The sequence below is a fragment of the Heterodontus francisci genome, chromosome 18 (genome assembly GCF_036365525.1).
Source record: "Heterodontus francisci isolate sHetFra1 chromosome 18, sHetFra1.hap1, whole genome shotgun sequence".
In the NCBI taxonomy this organism is placed as follows: domain Eukaryota; kingdom Metazoa; phylum Chordata; class Chondrichthyes; order Heterodontiformes; family Heterodontidae; genus Heterodontus; species Heterodontus francisci.
Genome location: NC_090388.1, coordinates 83,694,838 through 83,716,390, shown reverse-complemented (window position 1 = coordinate 83,716,390; position 21,553 = coordinate 83,694,838). Strand labels below are relative to the sequence as shown.

The following is a 21,553-nucleotide window of genomic DNA, read 5'->3' as shown; positions in this document are numbered from 1 at the left end:
CCTTTGTACGAAAAATGTTTCCTTATTTTACCCCTGAAAAGCCTAGTTCTGATTTTAAGGTTATGCCCCCTTGTTCCGGACTCCCCCACCAGAGGAAATAGTTTCTCTCTATCTATTATATCAAATCTTTCAATCATTTTGAACATTCAATAGATAAATCCCTCAATGCACTGTGCTACTTTAGCTACCATATTCACACAACCCTCTGAAATGTAATGGATGGTAAGAATCAGATTTTACAGTGTTGAGGGGGATACAGTCATGAAATTAATGTCTCCCCATTTAAAAACCATGCTATCGCCATTAAAAGATAAAGGCCTAGAATTTCAATTGCGCCTTTAGAGGTGTAAAACAGGCGGCTGAAGGGTCCAATATGGCAGGCAGTATTCGTGCATCCATTCCATGCCAGAAGTGTGCCACCCACAATATTAGTAAAAGTTCCTCCATGGGCATCCACTGCAAATGCCTGAAGCAGGCATCAGGTCCTTTTCACCTTGACCTGCACTCTGCTTGCTGCCATCAGTAATCTTGAGGGCTTGGCAACCAAACCAGCAGGTTTTAAATGGACCACTGGAAAGCTAAGTTTTACACTTTTGATTTACTTTAGGGCGGCACAGTGGCGCAGTGGTTAGCACCGCAGCCTCACAGCTCCAGGGACCCGGGTTCGATTCCGGGTACTGCCTGTGTGGAGTTTGCAAGTTCTCCCTGTGTCTGCGTGGGTTTTCTCCGGGTGCTCCGGTTTCCTCCCACAAGCCAAAAGACTTGCAGGTTGATAGGTTAATTGGCCATTATAAATTGTCACTAGTATAGGTAGGTGGTAGGGAAATATAGGGACAGGTGGGGATGTGGTAGGAATATGGGATTAGTGTAGGATTAGTATAAATGGGTGGTTGATGTTCAGCACAGACTCGGTGGGCCGAAGGGCCTGTTTCGGTGCTGTATCTCTAATCTTTATTGTGAAGCTACGAGGAACAAGAAAACTCACCCGGCTCCACATTAAATTCGCGGGGGAGCTTCTAGTCACTGCCCGCCAGCACCCCCTTCCCTGCCATTGCCTCCTTCCCACACTAGGACTTTCCCGAGGACCTCGACTAGTATCTGAGCCAGCTAATCCTGCTGCCCTCCAACCCCCACACCCAAGCAGTCTCTGGGGCTGTGACTTGTGTCCACAGCTTGCCAGTGATAAACAGATGAGGCTAGTGGGTCAATTTCTCAAGGCCCTGTCCTGATCTCCGATTCGGAGCGGGAAAGTCTGCAGGATCAAATTGCGTACAGTGTTATGTATTCTGAGCCTAGAGAACAATTTTCCCATTGATATATCAGCCTGAAAACCGGAGCGTTGGACATACGTGGGCGCATTGATGTGAACTCTAGATATGCGATGGTTAGTCCCTAGCTCCAGAATCTATATTGTTACCAGCGGTATCAATGTGAAAACCTCTCTGTTCCACGCAAACACACCTTTCAGCTGTTTAAAGGAGTGTTTGATAGGGATTCCATCACCCAGTTGTTTTACAGGGTGAATAGAGCAGAGCCCATAGAAATACTAATCAGCTCGTCTTCCTCTACTGACCCTTATCTGCACATCTAGGAATGATTGTCCTTGCTTGAGGTAAGCAGGATCAAGTTGGCTGCACACTGGCGATAGGTGAGTGGAACTCAGGACTCTCTATGTAACTTGGTAACTCAGGCCTTGAGCAGGGCTGACGCACAACTGGAGGTGAGGTAGGTTGGGGCCAGCTGGAATTTCTCCCCACTCACCTCTGGATAACCACGTAGAGCCAATCCCCTAAGCAGTAGGGTGGTTCTAAGTGGCCAAGCAGCAGAAGCCCACCTGTGACTGAATCTTGAGTGTTTCAGTCTGGAGCTCTGTCCCTGGGATAAGAGAATGTGCTCTCCATTTCAGGCAAGCAGAATCTGTAATAAACAAAGAAAATTCTGGAAATACTCAGCAGGTCTGGCAGCACCTGTGGAGAGGGAAACAGAGCTAACGTTTCAGGTCAATGACCTTTTGTCAGAACTGGGAAAAGTTAAAAATATAACAGGTCTTCAGCAAGTGAAAGGGGGGAGGGGTTGGAAAAAGAACAAAAGGGTCTGTGAGGGCAGGAGACATTAAATGGCAAAAGAGTTGGTGGTGTAGGGCCAAAGGGAGTGGTAATGGGACAAGTAAAGAAACAAAGAAACAAAAGATGTGTCTGGAGGAGGTGTGCATGACAGAATGATGAATTCACAGTATTTTTCTTTTGTGTTGAAGCAGAATCTGTACTTATGTGAATTTCTCAATAATTTGAAATTTAACCACAGTCTGTCAGCCAAGAGCCAGAGAAACAAAATGCTTCCTGTGCTCATTTCAGGCAATTCATGGAGGTTGTGCACGAACTGTATCTTCCAACAGAGGAAAAAATCAAACGTCACTCAGTGCTGGCAGATTTTTTCAAGGGAACATGGAGTCAGGGGAAGAGAAAGACCATCGCACTTCCACTACTGAAGGAGACACTGGTTGCAGACAGGAAGGTACTGTTCAGTCAGACTACACAACTCCACACTGAGTGTTAAATAGGCATCTAGACAGAGAGCAATATCCTTGAATATAATTTTTCAATGACAATTTGAGGATACATTCAGTGGATAGTGTGCTCACCTCTGAGTCAATCAAGGCTAGCTCTCAGCTTACCCCAAATATTGCAGGCCCCAATAGTGGCACAGTGGATAACACTCTTCCCTTTGAGTCAGAAGGGTGAGGGTTTAAATTCCACTCCAGTGGCCATAATCCAGGTTGATGCTCCAGTGTAGTACTGCGAGAGTGCTGTGCTGTCAGAAGTGCTGCACTGTCAGAGGTGCTGTTTCTTAGATTAAGATTGTTAAATTGAGGCCCTGTCTGCCTCTCAAGCGGACGTACAGATCTCAGGACTCTGCTTCAAGAAGAACGGGGTGTTCCCCCAGGTTGTCTGGCTAATATTTATCCCTCAACCTTTATCCCATCGTTATCACATTGTTGTGTGTGGGAGCTTGCTGTGTACAAGTTGTCTGCCGCGTTTCCTACATTTCACAGTGGCAATAGTTCAAAAGTATTCCATTGGTTGCAAAGCGCTTCAGACATCCTGAGATCATGAAAGGCGCAATAGAACTGCAAGTCTTATTTCCTATTTTCTTTTATCAATTCAAACCTAAACATCCCAAACTTGTAGTGATAGTTGAGTGGCTCTGGCTCCAAGGTTCACCAGATCCTGCACCCTGGGGTCCTGGAGGTCTCGTGTGGGGTGGATGGCTGATCAGAAAAGTACATATGCATAGGTATTGGTGGATGGACAAATGTGCACTTCACCCGCAAGTTTCAATAGCTGCATGCTGTGTGTCAGGTCCTGCCAGTGGCACAAGGCATTGGAAACATTCAGCCTATCTGTCAGCTAGGCTCAGTTAGTAGCATTCCTGCCTCTCATTTAGAAGATTGTGGGTTCAAACCCTACTACAGAATTTGAACATATAATTCAAGCTTACACTCCAGTGTAGTACTGACGGAGTGTTGCACTGTTGGAGGAGCAATACTGAGGGCGTGTTGCACTGTCGAAGAGCTGCGCTATCAGAGGTGCAGTACTGAGAGAGTGTTGCAATGTTGGATGTGTGGAACTGAGGGAACTATAGAGGCATATCCCTTCTGCCCATTGTGGGGAAGATTCTCACTCATCAGCAAGGACATCCTTCCAGAGACCCAATGCAGTTTCTGGCCATCCAAGGGAACCACAGACATGATCCTTGTTGCTTGCTTGATGGATTCAAGAACAATATCTGGACCAACGCAAAGAGCTCTACATGGCCTTTATTGATCTGTGAAAGGTATTTGACTCCATCAATTGCGAAGCTCTTTGGAAAGATCTCCAGAGACTTGGATGTCCATCAAAATTTGTTCCTATTCTGCAAATTCTGCATGACGGCATGACAGCAACCATCCTTTGAAATGGATTGGAGAATGAGCCTTATTTTATATAGACGAGCGTCAAGCAAAGCTGTTTGATTGTGCCTACTCTGCTGTCTACCTCAGCATGGTCATGGAACTCATTCGTGACCAACATGCACAAGGAATCATGATTGAGTTTTGACTCGACAGGAATCTTACTAACCTAAACAGACTAAGAGCTAAGACGAAGGTGATCCTCCAGCATATCCATGACTTGGAGGTGGCAGGGCTCCCAGCACTGGGCCAAAAAGGCAGAAGGAGCCCCGCCCCAGCCTTTTCCTGCCACTCCACCGCATCCCCGGAGCAATCCTCCACTGTTTTTCTGTCTGTCCCATGCCGGGATCCCCGTCCCTTTAAAGATGGGGATCCCACCTCCAAGAGCTGCTGGTCAATCACAGGCCGGCAGCTCAGCAGTATCAGCAGTGCCACCCCTAGCAGTGACCACTGCCAGGACCGCAGAGGCCTTGGACCCAGGCCCAGCACTAGAATCTTGGACCTCAGGTAAATGAGGCGGGGATGCTGAGGTCAGACTGAAAGCCCTGGTGAGAGGGGAGTGAGAGGGTGGGTGTAAAGTCCAGGGGTGGCAGGTCCATGGAGGTGGAGGTTTTTTCAGTGCACGTCCTCCGTGGGCCACAGATTGCCCATGAAGGAGGGACAACCCCTCCAAGCCCACAGGGAGGGCACCTCATTTTACAAGGCATCCTCCCTGCATGGCGGAGGCATCCCTGCTGCTGGTTAGATCACAGTGGCAGTGGGAAGAGACCCTTAAATGGCAGTTACTAGGGCGCTTAAGGCCCTCAATTGGCCTCTGGGCAGGAAGGCCATCGTCGGCCCATCCCGCCCCTGGCAAAATCACTTGGCTTCGGGGCGGCAATGGGCCCTCCGCCACTGCTACCGGTCATGATTCTATGGGCCCCCCTGCCTCTGACCCCATCTCAAGGGGGCCCATTAAATCCAGCCCACAATATGCTGACAGTTGTGCAGTTGAATCTCACACTGCAAGTGGCATTCAAACCACCCTTGACCTCTCCACATACAAACGGTTGGTCTCTCACTCCACATCAGCAAGACCAACATCTTCTACCACTCCTCCCCTGGACAAGCACCTACATCTCCAGCTATTAATATTGAAGGGAAGCCTTTAGAAGTCGTTGAACATTTCTCAGATCTCAGCAGCTACCTTTCTATAAAGGTCACCATCGAAGTGGATATCCAGCACAGAATCAGCTGTGCCAGCACAGCCTTCCAAAAGTGCACAACTGGGCCTTCAACAACGGAGATCTCCAAACATAGGACAAAGAGTTTCAGCTACAAGGCTGTTTTTGTCACCACTATTCTATATGGCAGTGAGACTTGGGTCACCTACCAAAGGTACTTCCGAGCGCTGGAGAATTTCCACCAGTGGTGTATCCACAGGATACTCAAAGTCAAGTGGGAAGACAGGCGAACAAACCCCAGCATCCTCACTAAAGCCAATTCCTCCAACATCGCAACCATGGTTATGTGAAATCAACTCTTCTGGTCTGGACACTGTATCTACAAGTCAAATAATCAGCTTCCAAAGCAGATCCTCTTCTCACAACTTATGGATGGCACCTGACCTCGAGGAGGACAGAGAAAACATTTTAAGGGCACTCTGAAGGCCTCATTGAAAAGGGGACAAATTGGCTTCAGTGTGTGAGAGGAACTTGCCACAAATCATACCACGTGGCAGTGCCTCATCCAACAAGCTGCAACATCGTTGGAAACTGACCACATAAACTCTGCTGTGGAGAAGTGATGAAAGTGGAAGGAGAGAGAGCAGGACGCTGAAATGAGAATCCCCCTTCCTCGGGGCAGCACATGTCCTCTCTGCCCAAAGAACTCTGGCTCCAGGATTGACCTGCTGAGGACACACAAATCATGAAGCCTTTTAGATATCATCCTCATTTCAAGGGACTGACAACAAGACAACAACTGAGGGAGCACTGCACTGTCAGAGGTGTGGTACTGAGGGAGTGCTGCACTGTCAGAGGGGAGGTACTGCGAGAGTGCTGCACTGTCAGAGGTGTGGTACTGAGGGAGTGCTGCACTGTCAGAGGAGAGGTACTGCGAGAGTGCTGCACTGTCGGAGGTGAGGTACTGAGGGAGTGCTGTATTGTCAGAGGTGAGGTACTGAGGGAGTACTGTACTGTCGGAGGTGAGGTACTGAGGGAGTGCTGCACTGTAGGTGGAGCAGTACTGAGGGAGTGCTGCACTGTCGGAGGTGTAGCACTGAGGGAGTGCTGCATTATCGGAGGAGCAATAGAGGAGTGCTACACTGTCGGTGGTGTGGTACTGAAGGTGTGCTGCAATATCAGAGATGCTGTGTTTCAACAAACCCTGTTGACCAGTTCAGTTGCCTGTTAAAGATATTGTTGCAATATTGAATGAAGGGAAAGAAGATTTCCTGGTTTAGATAAAGTAATTTATTGCGGTGAAGTAATTGAAGAGACTTACAGCTCACCTCCTTAGTTTCAGAAGCCTGGGTTCCCGGGGATACATTTGACAAAGCAATGCTATCATGGTGCCAATTGATTCTGAATGTGCCACACAGACTGCGAGAGTTTGACAGAGAAGCTGTGGAACAAACAACTTCTATATATTCCTTTTGCATTCTTAGGATGTCCCAAAACGCATCTTTGTTTGCAGTATATTTACTTGTGCTATGTGAGATGATAACATTGTGTAAACGAGACTGGTGGAGGGGCGACATGATAGAGGTTTACAAAGTTATAAGCGGCATGGACAGAGTGGATAGTCAGAAGCTTTTTCCCAGGGTGGAAGAGTCAGTTACTAGGGGACATAGGTTTAAGGTGATAGGGGCAAAGTTTAGAGGGGATGTGCGAGGGTGGGGAGTGCCTGGAACCTGTTGCCGGGGGAGGCGGTGGAAGCAGGTACCATAGAGACGTTTAAGAGGCATCTTGACAAATACATGAATAGGATGGGAATAGAGGGATACGGACCCGGAAGTGCAGAAGGTTTTAGTTTAGGCAGGCATCAAGATCGACGTAGGCTTGGAGGGCCGAATGGCCTGTTCCTGTGCTGTACTGTCCTTTGTTCTTTGTTCTTTGAGACTGATGCCACTATTTATCTGAGATCCGCAGTCGTTTTCAAAATGATGTAAAGCACAATGCCCACTTTTTCAGGACATATTGCACGAGTTGAACCACCCTGCAGGAGATCTTCATGGCTTTTCATAGAGGTGTCAGGATATTCGCATTGGGACTTCCAATTGTGAGCCATTTACCTGAGGTGACCACTTACACCACACATGGCCTGTCCTGTGGGCCAGAGGACTAGCCAATTAACATCAAACATGGGGTCAGCTACGGCTCAGTTGGTAGCACTGTCAACTCTGAGTGCACTAAGGGCCCATGAGCACATATCAACCCTCTGTTACCTTGCCCAATGGATATGAGCTTGGATTCTGAGTGTTCATACGCTATTCCACTATAGTGGCATCAGAGCTAGTCTCTGTCCCAAACTTCCTTTATATACTCCCTCCCCAGCAATGGATATTGGACAGTGATCAGGAATGGGGATCCCAGCCGCACACAGAATCTAGTCATAGTGTGGTGTTAAGAAATGATTGAACATTTTCTGACCTAGGTCTCTGCACAACCACTGAAATTTGGGGATGACATTGTGAACTTGCGTAAGCTGAGTGAACTGCCACATCATTTGCTGAATGCAGGGCGCATTGATGAACTGAAACAGGAGGTTCTTGGTAAGGTGAAGCTTACACAGCCTACATTTAAATATTGTGTAAGAGAGGCTGATGCCACTATTTATCTGAGATCCTCAGTAGTTTGCAAAATGATGTAAAGCAGAATGCCCACTTTTTCAGGACACATTACATGAGCTTGAACCGCCTGCAGGAGATCTTCATGGCTTTGAGTGAAGGTGTCAGCATATTCCCACTGAGGCTTCTAAATGTGAGCCATTTATCTGAGGTGACCGCTCACACCACACATGGCCATAAGTGACTGTCCTGTAAACCAGAGGGATAGCCAATTAACATCAAATATGGGTTCAGCCAGGGTTCAGTTGGTAGCACTTTCAGCTGTGTAAGGAGGTCATGGGTGCAGCGTTGTAGTGTTTTGAAATTGCAATTTCATTGTGTATTGTGTATTCTAGAGGCTGCTGTAGAACACACATGCTAGCAAGAGATAGTGAAACTAACACAGAATAAATAGAAAGCCTGTATATTCAGCTTTGAGGGAGGTGGTGGCATTGTGGTAATGTCACTGGACTAGTAATCCAGCACCCAGGCCAATATTTTGAAAACATGGGTTTGAATCCCACCATGGCAGATGGTGAAATTTGAATTCAATTAATAAATCTGGAATTAAAATCTAGTCTAATGGTGACCATGGTCGAGCTGGTTCACTAATGTCCTTTAGGAGAGAACTCTGCTGTCCTTACCTGGGTCTAGCCTGCATGCGCCTCCAGACCCACAGCAATGTGATTGACTCTTAAATGCCCTCTGGAATGGCCTAGTAAGCCACTCAGTTCAAGGGCAAGTAGGGATGGTGCTAGCCTAACCAGTGACACCTACATCCCACAAACAAATAAAAGAAAAGCTGCTGCAGTCTTTGTCTCATATCCTATACTAAACTCAGCTGAAAACTCACCTCACTCCAGTCCTGGGGACATCACAATGGGTTCATGTCCCACTTCAGGAACATGAGCATATAATCCAGGCTGATGCACGCATACAGTATGGAGGGAGTGCAGCATTATCAGAGGTGCTGTACCTCGGAGGAGACGTTAAACCAAGTCTTTCCTCTCGGGCAGATATAAAAATCCCATGTGCTATTTGAGAAAGAGGACGGGACGTGTCCTGGCCAATATTTATCCCTCAGTTAACTTCACTAAAATTAATGTCCTGGTCATTTACCTCATTGCTGTTTGTGGGAGCTTGCTGTGTGCAAATTGGTTACTGTGTTTCCTACATTACATCAGTGACTACACTTCAGAAGTTCTACATTGGCTATAAAGAGCTTTGAGACAGCTAGAGATCTATCTATATTCTAAATACACACATTATATATGCAAATAGTATAGAAAAAGCTCAATAAGAAACAGAAATTGAGAAAGAATACCTTGTTTGTGTTAGGCGATTTTCTCATTCGTGTAACAACCATATGGAATGAGAACATAAAACTCCTGGAGTTCGAGTAGCCATTACTTCCAGGTAACAAGATAAGTTTCTTCGAGTCATGGAGTCATAATGGCACAGAAGGAGGCCATTAAGCCCATTGTGTCCATGCTGGCTCTCTGTAGAACAATCCAATCAGACCATTCCCCTGCTCTATCCCCATAGCCCTGCAAGTTTATTTCCCTTAAGTGCCCATTCAACTTCCTTCTGAAATCACTGATCATCTCTGCTTCCACCACCCTCATAGGTAGCAAGTTCCAGGTCATTACCAGTCACTGCATTAAAAAAGTTGTTTCTCACATCCCCCCTCCACCTCTTGCTCAAAACCTTGAACCTAGTCCTTGTTCCATTAGCTAATGGGAACAGCTTTTGTCTACCCCATCCAAACCTGGCATAATCTTGTACACCTCTATCAAATCTCCCTTCAATCTCCTTTGCTCCAAGGAGAATAACCCCAGCTTCTCCAACCTAACCTAATAAGTAAAATCCCTCATCCCTGGAACAATTCTGGTAAATCTCCTCTGGACCCTCTCAAGAACAACACATCCTTCCTAAAATGTGATGACCAGAACGGGACTCTAATTGTGGCCTTAACAGAGCTTTATAAAGGTTCAGCATAATTTCCCTGCTTTTGTACTCATTACCTCGACTTATGAAGAAGAAAGAAGGGAAGGACTAGGTGTTAAATATTCTTGGATACAAGGTGTTCAGGAAAGATAGGAAAGGAAGAAAATGGGGAGGAGTGGTGGTACTGATTAAGGATAACGTTACAGTGCTTGAGAGAGAGAGGATATCCCAAAGGGGTCTAGGACAGAATCTAGAGCTAAGGAACAAAAAAGGTGCAAATACATTGCTCGGTGTAGTTAATAGGCCACCAACTAGTGAAAAGGATGTAGAGGAACAAATTTGCAAAGAAATTACAAAGAGGTGCAAAAAATATAGTGTAGTTATAATAGGGGACTTTAATTATCCAAATATAGACTTGGATATGAACATACATACGAATTAATAGCAGGAGTAGGCCACTCGGCCCTTCGGGCCTGCTCCGCCATTCAATGAATTCATGGCTGAACTGATTATTCCACCTACCCCCAATAACCTTCCACCCCCTTGCTTATCAAGAATCTATCTACCTCTGCCTTAAAAATATTCAAAGACTCTGCTTCCACCGCCTTTTGAGGAAGAGATTTCCAAACACTCATAACCCTCTGAGAGAAAAAGTTTTATAGAGTCATCGAGTTATACAGCACAGAAACAGGCCCTTCGGCCCATCGTATCTGTGCCAGCCATCAAGCACCTAACTATTCTAATCCCATTTTCCAGCACTTGGCCCGTAGTCTTGTATGCTATGGCGTTTCAAGTGCTCATTTAAATACTTCTTAAATGTTGTGAGGGTTCCTGCCTCCACCACCTCTTCAGATAGTGTGTTCCAGATTCCAACCACCCTCCGGGTGAAAAATATTTTCCCCAAATCCATTCTAAACCTCCTGGCCCTTACCTTAAATCTATGCCCTCTGGTTATTGATCCCTCTGCTAAAGGAAAAAGTATCTTCCGATCTACCCTATCTATGCCCCTTTAATTTTGTATACCTCAATCAGGTTCCCCCTCAGCCTTCTCTGCTCTAAGGAAAATAACCCTCGTCTATCCAGTCTCTCTTCATTGCTGAAATGCTCCAGCTCAGGCAACATCTTGATGAATCTCCTCTGCACCCTCTCCAGTGCAATCACATCCTTCCTATTGTGTGGTGCCCAGAACTGTACACAGTACTCCAGCTGTGACCTAACTAGCGTTTTGTACAGCTCCATCATAACCTCCCTGCTCGTATATTCTATGCCTCGGCTCATAAAGGCAAGTATCCCATATGCCTTCCTAACCACCTTATCTACCTGTGCTGCTGCCTTCAGTGATCTATGGACAAGTATACCAATTTCTCCTCATCTGCATCTTAATTGGGTGACCCCTTATTTTTAAACAGTGACCCCTAGTTCTAGATTCTCCCACAAGAGGAAACATCCTTTCCACATCCACCCTGTCAAGACCCCTCAGGATCTTATACATTTCAATCAAGTCGCCTCTTACTCTTCTAAATTCCAGCGGATACAAGCCTAGCCTATCCAATCTTTCCTCATAAGGCAGCTCGCCCATTCCAGGTATTAGTCTAGTAAACCTTCTCTGTACTGCCTCGAATGCATTTACATCCTTCCTTAAATAAGGAGACCAGTACTGTACACAGTACTCCAGGTTAAAGGCCTGCCCGGGTCTGCAAATGAGATCCGACCCGAGCCCGACAGAACCCCATGCGAGACTGAGCCCGACCGGGTCCAAGTCCTTCCATTTTTTCCCATGCCCGACCCGACCTGACCTGACCCGACCATCAGTTAACCTACCTTCCGTTTTTCACTTTGTTCCGTACCTGCGCAAGCTTAAAATAACTGTAACAAAAACACCTTTAAAGTCCAAAAAGTAAATTAGCATTAAAGTCACTTACCTGAGTTGATGATAGAGCGTGTCCAATCCGGCCCGACCCGAGCCCGAATGCCGGAACCGGAAGTGCAACCTGACCCGACCTGAACCCGACACATGTCGTCGGGTCCCGTCGGGTTCAGGTAGGGTAGCAGGCCTTTACTCCAGATGTGGTCTCACCAATGCCCTGTATAGCTGAAGCATAACCTCCTTACTTTTGTATTCAATTCCCCTGGCGATAAACGATAACATTCTATTAGCTTTCCTAATTATGTGCTGTACCTGCATACTAACCTTTTGTGATTCTTGCATGAGGACACCCAGATCCCTCTGCATCTCAGAGCTCTGCAATCTCTCACCATTTAGATAATACGCTTCTTTTTTATTCTTCCTGCCAAAGTGGACAATTTCATTCATTCCCACATTATACTCCCTTTGCCAGGTCATTGCCCACTCACTTAACCTTTTTACATCACTTTGTAGCCTCCTTTTGTCCTCTTCACAAGTTACTTTCCTACCTATCTTTGTCTCATCAGCAAATTTAGCAACCATACCTTCGGTCCCTTCATCTAAGTCATTTATATAAGTTCAGGCCCCAGCACAGATCCCTGTGGCACACCTCTCGTTACATCTTGCCAACAGGCAAATGACCAATCTATGCCTACTCTCTGTTTCCTGTTAGCTAGCCAATCTTCTATCCATGCCAATTAGTTGCCCCCTACACCATGAGCTTTTATTTTCTGCAATAACCTTTAATGATAGCACCTTATCAAATGTCTTCTGGAAATCTAAGTACAATACATCCACCAGTTCCTCTTTATCCACAGCACATGTAACTCCGTCAAAGAACTCCAATAAATTGGTTAAACGTGATTTCCCTTTCACAAAACCATGTTGACTCTGCCTGATTACCTTCAATTTTTCTAAATGCCCTGCTATAACGTCTTTAATAAAAGCTTCTAACATTTTCCCTAAGACAGATGTGAAGCTAACTGGCCTGTAGTTTCTTGCTTTCTGTCTCCCTTCCCTTTTGAATAAAGGAGTTACATTCGCTATTTTCCAATCTCACGGAAGCTTCCCCAAATTTAAGGAATTTTGGAAAATTAAAACTAGCGCATTTACTATCTCACTAGTCACTAGCCAGATAGTAGTAGTGTAAAGGGTAGAGAGGGGCAAGAGTTCTTAGAGTGTGTTCAGGAAAATTTTCTACAGCAGTATGTTTCCAGTCCAATGAGAAAGGAGGCACTACTTGACCTGAAATTGGGAGTGAGGTGGATCAAGTGGATCAAATATCTGTAGGAGAACATTTAGGGGACAATGATCATTGTATCATAAGTTTTGGGATGGCTAAGGGAAATGACAAAGAACAACCTAGAGTAACAATAATTAACTGGGGGAAAGCCAACTTTAATGGGGTAAGAATAAATCTGGGCCAAATAAATTGGAATCAAAGGTTGGCAGGAGAAACAGTAGCTGAATAATGGGCTACTTCAAAGAAGAGATAGTTTGGGCACAGCCAAAGTATATTCCCTCGAAGGGGAAAGGTAGGGCAAACCAATCCAGAGCTCCCTGGATGACAAAAGAGATAGAGATTAAGATAAAGAAGAAAAAGTGTGCTTACAACAGATGCCAGGTAGCAAATACTTTTGAGAACCAGGCTGAATATAGAAGGTTCAGAGTGGAAGTGAAAAAGCAAATAAGAGAAGCAAAGAGAATGTATGAAAAGAGACTGACAGCTAATATAAAAGGGAATCCCAAAGTCTTCTATAGGCATATAGATAGTAAAACGGTGGTAAAAGGTGGAGTAGGGCCGATTCGGGACCAAAAGGGGAATTTTCACATTTCAGGCAGGGGAATAGCTGAGATATTAAATGAATACTTTGCATCTATCTTTATCAAGGAAGATGATGTTACCCAGGCCATGATGAAAGAGGAGGTAATTAATATACAAGAAGGATTTAAAATTGTTAAAGAGTATTAGATAGGCTGTCTGTACTTAAAGTTGATAAAGCACCAGGACTGGATGAGATGCATCCAAGAATACAGAGGGAAGTGAGAGTGGAAATCGCGGTGGCACTGGCCATAATTTTCCAGTCTTCCTTAAACTCAGGGGTGGTGCCAGAGGACTGGGGAATTGCAAATGCTACACCCTTGTTCAAAAAAGGATGTACAGATAAGCCCAGCAATGACAGGCCAGTCAGTTTAACTTCGGTGGTGGGGAATCTTCTAGAAACAATAATTTGGGACAGAGTTAATAGTCACATGGACAAATGTGGGTTAATTAGGAATGCCAGCATGGATTTGTTAAGGGAAAATTGAGTTTAACTAACTTTCTGGAGTTTTTTGAAGGGGTAGCCAAGAGGGTTGATGAGGGCAATGCTGTTGATTGGTGTACATGGACTTTCAAAATGAATTTGATACAGTGCCACACAACAGACTTGTGAGCAAAGTTATAGCTCATGGAATAAAAGGAACAGTAACAATATGGATACGAAATTCGCTGAGTGACAGGAAACAGAGAGTAGTGGTTAATGGATGTTTTTCGGGCTGGAGGAAGGTTTGTAGTGGAGTTCCTCAGGGGTCAGTGTTGGGACTCTTTTTCCTCCTGGTATATATTAATGATTTAGACCTTGGTGTACAGGGCACAATTTCAAAATCTGCGGATGATACGAAACTTGGAAGCATTGTGAACTGTGAAGAGGATAGTGTAGAACTTCAAAAGGAAATAGACAAGCTGGTGGAATGGGTGGACAAGTGGCAGATGACGTTCAAAGCAGAGAAATGAAAAATGATTAATTTTGTTAGGAAAAACATGGAGAGACAACATAAAATAAAGGGTAGAACTCTAAAGTGGGTGCTGGAACAGAGGGACCTGGGTGTATATGTGCATAAGTCATTGAAGGTGGCAGGACAGGTTGAGAGAGTGGTTAATAAAGCATACAATATCCTGTGCTTTATTAATAGGGGAATAGAGTACAAGAGCAAGGAGATTGTGTTGAACTTGTATAAGACACTAGTTTGGCCTCAGCTGAAGTATTGCGTCCAATTCTGGGCGTCGTGCTTTAGGAAAGATAGGAAGGCATTAGAGAGGGTGCAGAAAAGATTTACGAGAATGATTCCAAGGATGAGAAACTTCATTTGCAAAAATAGATTGGAGAAGTTGAGACCGTTTTCCTCGGATGAGAGGGAATTTTATAGAGGTATTCAAATACATGAGGGGTCTGGACAGAGTAGACAGAGAGAAACTGTTCCCAGTCGTGAAAGGATCAAAAATGAGAGAGAACAATTTTAAAGTAATTGGCAAAAGAAGCAATGGCGACATGAGGAAAAACATTTTCATGCAGCAAGTAGTTAGGATCTAGAATGCACTGTCAGAGAGTGCGGTGGAGGCAGGTTCAATCGAGGCATTCAAAAAGGAATTAGATAGTTAAGTGAAAAGAAGAATGTACAGGGTTATGGGGAGAAAGCGGGGAATGGCCTTAAGTGAATTGTTCACTCGGAGAACTGGTGCAGACACAATGGGCCGAATGGCCTCCTTCTGTGCTGGAACAATTCCGTCATTCTGTGATTCTGAGAAGCCCAAGATCCCATTTGCTTTGCTAACCACTCTCTCAATAGCTCCTGCCACCTTTAAAGATCTATGCAAATGAACCCCAGGTCCCTCTTTCCCTGCACACACTTTAGAGCTGTACCATTTAGTCTATCTTGCCTCTTCCTATCCCTTTTGCCAAAATGCATCACCTCGTGTTTCTCTGTATTAAATTCCATCTGCCACTTGTCTGCCCATTCTGCCAGCCTATCTATGTCCTGTTGTGGTTGATGGGTATAATCCTCACTGTCTGCCACACCTCCAAGTTTGGTATCATTGGCAAATTTTGAAAATTTACTCTGTATTCCAATATCCAAGTCATTTATGTATATTAAAAATGAACAGTTCCTATCACTGAACCTTGGGGGAACACCACTGTCTAATGTCCTCCAATCTGAAAAACAACTATTTAACGTAATTCACTGTTTTCTGCCCTTAAGCCAATTTTTTATCCAAGCTGTCACTGATCCTCCGATTCCACGAGCCTCAATTTTGTTCACCAGCCTCTTGTGTGGTACACTGTCTTACACTTTCTTAAAATCCATAAACAGATAACATCCATTACTTGCCCTTCATCAATCCTCTCTGTTATTTCATTAAGTTTTGCATTAAGTTTAAAAGTGATGTAGTTCAATCTGAAACTAAGCTCTTAAATCTAAACAAAGGAAACTACAAAGGTATGAAGGGCAATTTGGCTGTGATGGATTAGGAAAGTACATTAGAAGTAATGACAGTAGACAGGCAATGGTGAGCATTTAAAGAATTAATACATGGTTTACAACAAATATACATTTGTTTGAGGCTCAAGAACCCAACAGGAAAGTGATCCAACTGTGGCTAACTAGAGAAGTTAAAGATTTAATACATCAAAAGAAGAGGCTTTAAAAAGTAGTAAGCCTGAGGATTGGGAGCATTTTAGAATTCAGCAAAGGAGGACCAAGAAACTGATAAGTAAAGGGAAAATAGAATATGAAAGTAAACTAGCAAGAAACATAAAAATGGACTGTGGAAGCTTCTATAGGTATGTAAAAAGGAAAAATTAGCAAAGACAAATGTGGGCCCATTAGATGCAGAAACAGGATAATTTATAATGGGGAATAAGGAAATGGCAGAGAAGCTAAAACAAATACTTCATATCTTCTTCATGGGGGAATTAACAAAAAACTTACCACAAATACTAGAGAAACAAGGGACTAGCGAGAATGGAGAACTGAAAGAAATCAGTAATAGTAAAAAAGTCGTACTGGAGAAATTAATGGGACTGAAGGTTGATAAATCGCCTGGACCTGATGATCTACATCCCAGGGTGTTGAAAGAGGTGACTGTGGAGATAATGAATGCATTGGTGGTCATCTTCCAAAATTTTATAGATTCTGGAATGGTTCCAGCAGATTGGAAGGTAGCAAATGTAACTCAACTATTTAAGAAATGAGGGAGAGAGAACATGGGGAACTACAGACTTGTTAGCTTTACATCAGTAGTAGGGAAAATGTTAGAAGCTATTATAAAGGATGTGATAACAGGCCACTTGGAAAATAATGAAATAATTGGGCAAAATCAGCATGGATTTATGAAAGGGAAATCATGTTTGACAGACCTGTTGGAGTTTTTTGAGTATGTAACTAGCAGGATAGATATGGGAGAACCAGTGGATGTGGTATATTTGGATTTTCGAAAGGCGTTTGATAAGTTCCCACACAAGTTCCCCTCCAAGTCACATACTATCCTGACTTGGAAATATATCGCTGTTCCTTCACTGTCACTGGGTCAAAGTCCTGGAACTCCCTCCCTAACAGCATTGTGGGTGTATCTGCACCAGATGGACTGCAGCAGTTCAAGAAGGCAGCTCACCACTGCCTTCTCAAGGGCAATTAGTGATGGGCAATAAATGCTGGACTTGCCAGGGATGTCCATATCCCATGAAAGAATAAAAAATAATGTTAGTAAACAAAATTAAAACACATGGGATTGAGGGTAATATACTGACATGGATTGAGAATTGGTTAATGGACAGAAAACAGAGAGCAGGAATAAATGGGTCATTCTCAGGTTGGTAGGCTGTGACTAGTGGGGTGCTGCAAGGATCAGTACTTGGGCCCCAGTTGTTCACAATATATATCAATGACTTGGATGTGGAGACCATATGTAATATTTCTAAATTTGCTGATGACACAAAACTAGGTGGGAATGTGAGTTGTGAGGCAGATGCAAAGAGGCTTCAAGGGGATTTAGGCAGGCTAAGTGAGTGGGCAAGAACATGGCAGATGGAATATAATTGGAAAAATGTGAAGTTATCCACTGTGATAGGAAAAACAGAAATGCAGAGTATTTCTTAAATGGTGAGAGATTGGGAAGTGTTGATGTCCAAAGGGACCTGGGTGTCCTTGTTCATGAGTCATTGAAAGCTAACATGTAGGTGCAGCAAGCAATGAGGAAGGCAAATGGTATGTTGGCCTATATTGCAAGAGGATTTGAGTACAGGAGTAAAGATGTCTTGCTGCAATTGTATTGGTGAGACCGCACCTGGAGTATTGTGTATAGTTTTAGTCTCTTACCTAAGGAAGGATATACTTAACATAGAGGGAGTGCAACAAAGTTTCACTAGACTAATTCCTGGGATGGCAGGATTGTCTTATGAGGTGCGATTGAGGAGACTGGGCCTGTATTTTCTAGAGTTTAGAAGAATGAGAGGTGATCTCATTGAAACATACAGGGCTCGACAGGGTAGATACAGGAAGGATGTTTTCCCTGGCTGGAGGTTCTAGAACCAGGGGACACAGTCTCAGAATAAGGGGTAGGCCATTTAGGATTGAGATGAGGAGAAATTTCTTCAGTCTGTGGTGGATCTGTTGAATTCTCTACCCCAGAGGGCTGTGGAGGCTATGTCATTGAGTATGTTCAAGACACTGATCAATACATTTCTAGATATTAAAGATATCAAAGGATATGGAGTTGATGCAGGAAAATGGCATTGAAGTAGAAGATCAGGGATCTAGTTGAATGGTTTATCAGCATCCTCTTCCTTAATAAACACTGATACAAAGTACTCATGAGGGCAAGAAACTGGAGTCCCACACTAGCATTCTGGAGTTAAGCAAAGGTAATTACATATGCATGAGGACAGATTTGGCCCTAGTGGACTGGGCAGGAAGACTAAAAGGTAGGACAATAAAATAAAAGCAAAATATTGCAGATGCTGGAAATCTGAAATAAAAACAAGAAATGCTGGAAATACTCAGCAGGTCTGGCAGCATCTGTGGAGACAGAAGCAGAGTTAACGTTTCAGGTCAGTGGCCCTTCTTCAGAACTAGCAAATATTAGAAATGTAAAAGGTTATAAGCAAGTAAAGCGGCGGTGGGGCAAGAGATAACAAAGGAGAAGGTGTAAATAGGACAAGGTCACAGAATAGCTGACCAGAAGGTCATGAAGCAAAGGCAAACAATATGTTAATAGTGTGTTGAAAGACAAAGCATTAGTACACGTAGCGTGTTAATGGACTGAAAATTGAACAGCCGCAAGTACAAACATGAAAAAAAACATGAAAAAAAAACCTGGAAAAAAAATGAAAAACTGGCTGAACTTGTTCTCACATTGAACAACTTCTCTTTCATCTCCACGCACTTCCTTCAGGCAATGGGGACCCGCATGGGTCCTAGTTATGCCTGTCTTTTTGTGGGATATGTCGAACATTCCTTGTTCCAGTCCTACTCAGGCCCCCTCCCCCAAATCTTTTTCCAGTACATTGATGACTGTATCGGTGCCGTTTCCTGCTCCCGCCCTGAACTGGAAAACTTTATCAACTTTGCTTCCAATTTCCACCCTTCTCTGACCTTTACATGGTCCATCTATGACACTTCCCTTCCCTTCCTCGACTTCTCTATCTCCATCTCTGGTGATAGGCTGTCTACTAATATCCATTATAAGCCCACTAACTCCCACAGCTACCTCGACTACACTTCTTCACACCCTGCCTCCTGTAAGGACTCCATTCCATTCTCCCAGTTTCTCCGTCTTCGACACATCTGGTCTGATGATGCTACCTTCCATGACAGCGCTTCTGATATGTCTTCCTTTTTCCTCAACCGAGGATTCCCCCCCACTGTGGTTGACAGGGCCCTCAACCATGTCCGGCCCATTTCCCGCAACTCTACCCTCACCCCTTCCCCTCCCTCCCAGAACCGTGACAGGGTTCCCCTTGTCCTCACTTTCCACCCCATCAGCCTCCATATCCAAAGGATCATCCTCTGCCATTTCTGCCACCTCCAGTGTGATGCCACTACCAAACGCATCTTCCCCTCCCTTCCCCTGTCAGCATTCTGAAGGGATCTTTTCCTCCGTGACACCCTGGTCCACTCCTCCATTACCCCACCACCTCGTCCCCTTCCCCTGCAATCGCAGGAGGTGTAATATCTGCCCATTTACCTCCTCTCTCCTCACTATTCCAGGTGCCAAACACTCCTTTCAGGTGAAGCAGCGATTTACTTGTACTTCTTTCAATGTAGTATACTGTATTCGCTGCTCACAATGTGGCCTCCTCTAATTGGGGAGACCAAACGCAGACTGGGTGACTGCTTTGCGGAACACCTCCGCTCAGTCCGCAAGCAGGACCCCGAGCTTCTGGTTGCTTGCTATTTCAACACTCCCCCCTGCTCTCATGCTCACATCTCTGTCCTGGGATTGCTGCAGTGTTCCAGCGAACATCAACGCAAGCTCGAGGAACCGCATCTCATTTACCAATTAGGCACACTACAGCCTGCCGGACTGAACATTGAGTTCAACAATTTCAGAGCATGACGGGCCCCCCATTTTACTTTTATTTTCAGTTATTTTTTATTTTTACTTTTTTTTATATTAGTTTTTTTGTGTGTTTATTTTATTTTATTTCATCTTAGTTTGTTCAGTTTGCTTACCCACTGTTTGTTTTTCATGTTTGTACTTGCAGTTGTTCAATTTTCAGTCCGTTAACACCCTATCTGTACTAATGCTTTGTCTTTCAACACACCATTAACATATTGTTTGCCTTTGCTCCATAACCTTCTGGTCAGCTATTCTGTGACCTTGTCCTATCAACACCTTCTCCTTTGTTATCTCTTGCCCCACCCCCGCTTTACTTGCTTATAACATTTTACATTTCTCATATTTGCTAGTTCTGAAGAAGGGTCACTGACCTGAAACGTTAACTCTGCTTCTCTCTCCACAGATGCTGCCAGACCTGCTGAGTATTTCCAGCATTTCTTGTTTTTATTTTATATTATTATAAAAGGTAGGACAGTTGTTGAGCAGTGGCAGATGTTTAAGGAGATACTCAATTCATCCCAACTAAAATATATTCCAGAGAGGAAGAAAGATTGTAAGAGGGGGAAAAAACATCCATGGTTAAGCAAGGAAGTTAAGGATAACATAAAGACAAAAACTAAGGCATACCATATTGCAAAGGCCAGTGGCAGGCTGGAAGATTGGGAAACTTTTAAAGATCAACAAAGGGTTACTAAAAAAGTAATAAAAAGAGCAAAGGTAAATTATGAAAGAAAACTAGCGCAAAATATTAAAACAGTTAGCAAAAGCTTCTATAAGTATATAAAAGGGAAGAGAGTAGCTAAAGTGAATGTTGGTCCCTTGGAGGATGAGACTGGTGAGTTAATAGAGGGGAACACAGAAATGGCAGAGACACTAAATCAGTATTTTGCCTCAGTTTTCACAGTGGAGGACACTAGTACCATCCCAATAGTAACAGGTAATGCAGAGGTTATAGAAAGGGAGGAACTTAGAACAATCACCATCACTAGGGAAAAAGTACTGAGCAAACTATTGGGATTGAAGGCAGACAAGTTCCCAAGGCCTGATGGCCTACATCCTAGGGTCTTAAAGGAAGTGGCAGCAGAGATATGGATCCATTGGTTATAATATTCCAGCATTCCCTGTATCCGGGAAAGGTTCCAGTGGATTGGAAAAAAAGCTAATATAACGCCCTTATTCAAAAAGAGAGGGAGGCAGAAAGAAGGAAACTATAGACCAGTTAGTTTAACATCTGTCATTGGGAAATTGTTACAATCCATTATTAAGGAAGTAATAACAGGACATTTAGAAAATCAAAACACAATCCATCACAGTCAGCATGGTTTTATGAAGGGTAAACCATGTTTGAGTAATTTGCTAGAGTTCTTCGAAGCTGTAACAAGTAAAGTGGATAATGGGGATCCTGTAGATGTAGTATATCTGGACTTCCAGAAGGCATTTGATAAGGTGCTGCACAAAAGGTTAATACACAAGGTAAGATCACATGGGGTTAGGGGCAATTTATTAGCTTGGATAGAGGAATGGCTAACCAACAGAAAACAGACAGTCGGGATAAATGGGTCCTTT

General features: G+C 44.1%; 1 protein-coding gene across 1 annotated transcript in view; it reads left to right on the top strand.

The window, feature by feature from the left end:
- Window positions 1-21,553, top strand: part of nwd1 (NACHT and WD repeat domain containing 1) — a 78,828-nt gene that overhangs the window by 17,146 nt on the left and 40,129 nt on the right. Inside the window, exons 7-8 of the mRNA XM_068050071.1 lie at window positions 2,355-2,514; window positions 7,586-7,703. Coding sequence (XP_067906172.1) covers window positions 2,355-2,514; window positions 7,586-7,703 — 278 coding nt within the window. The remainder of the gene's footprint in view (window positions 1-2,354; window positions 2,515-7,585; window positions 7,704-21,553) is intronic.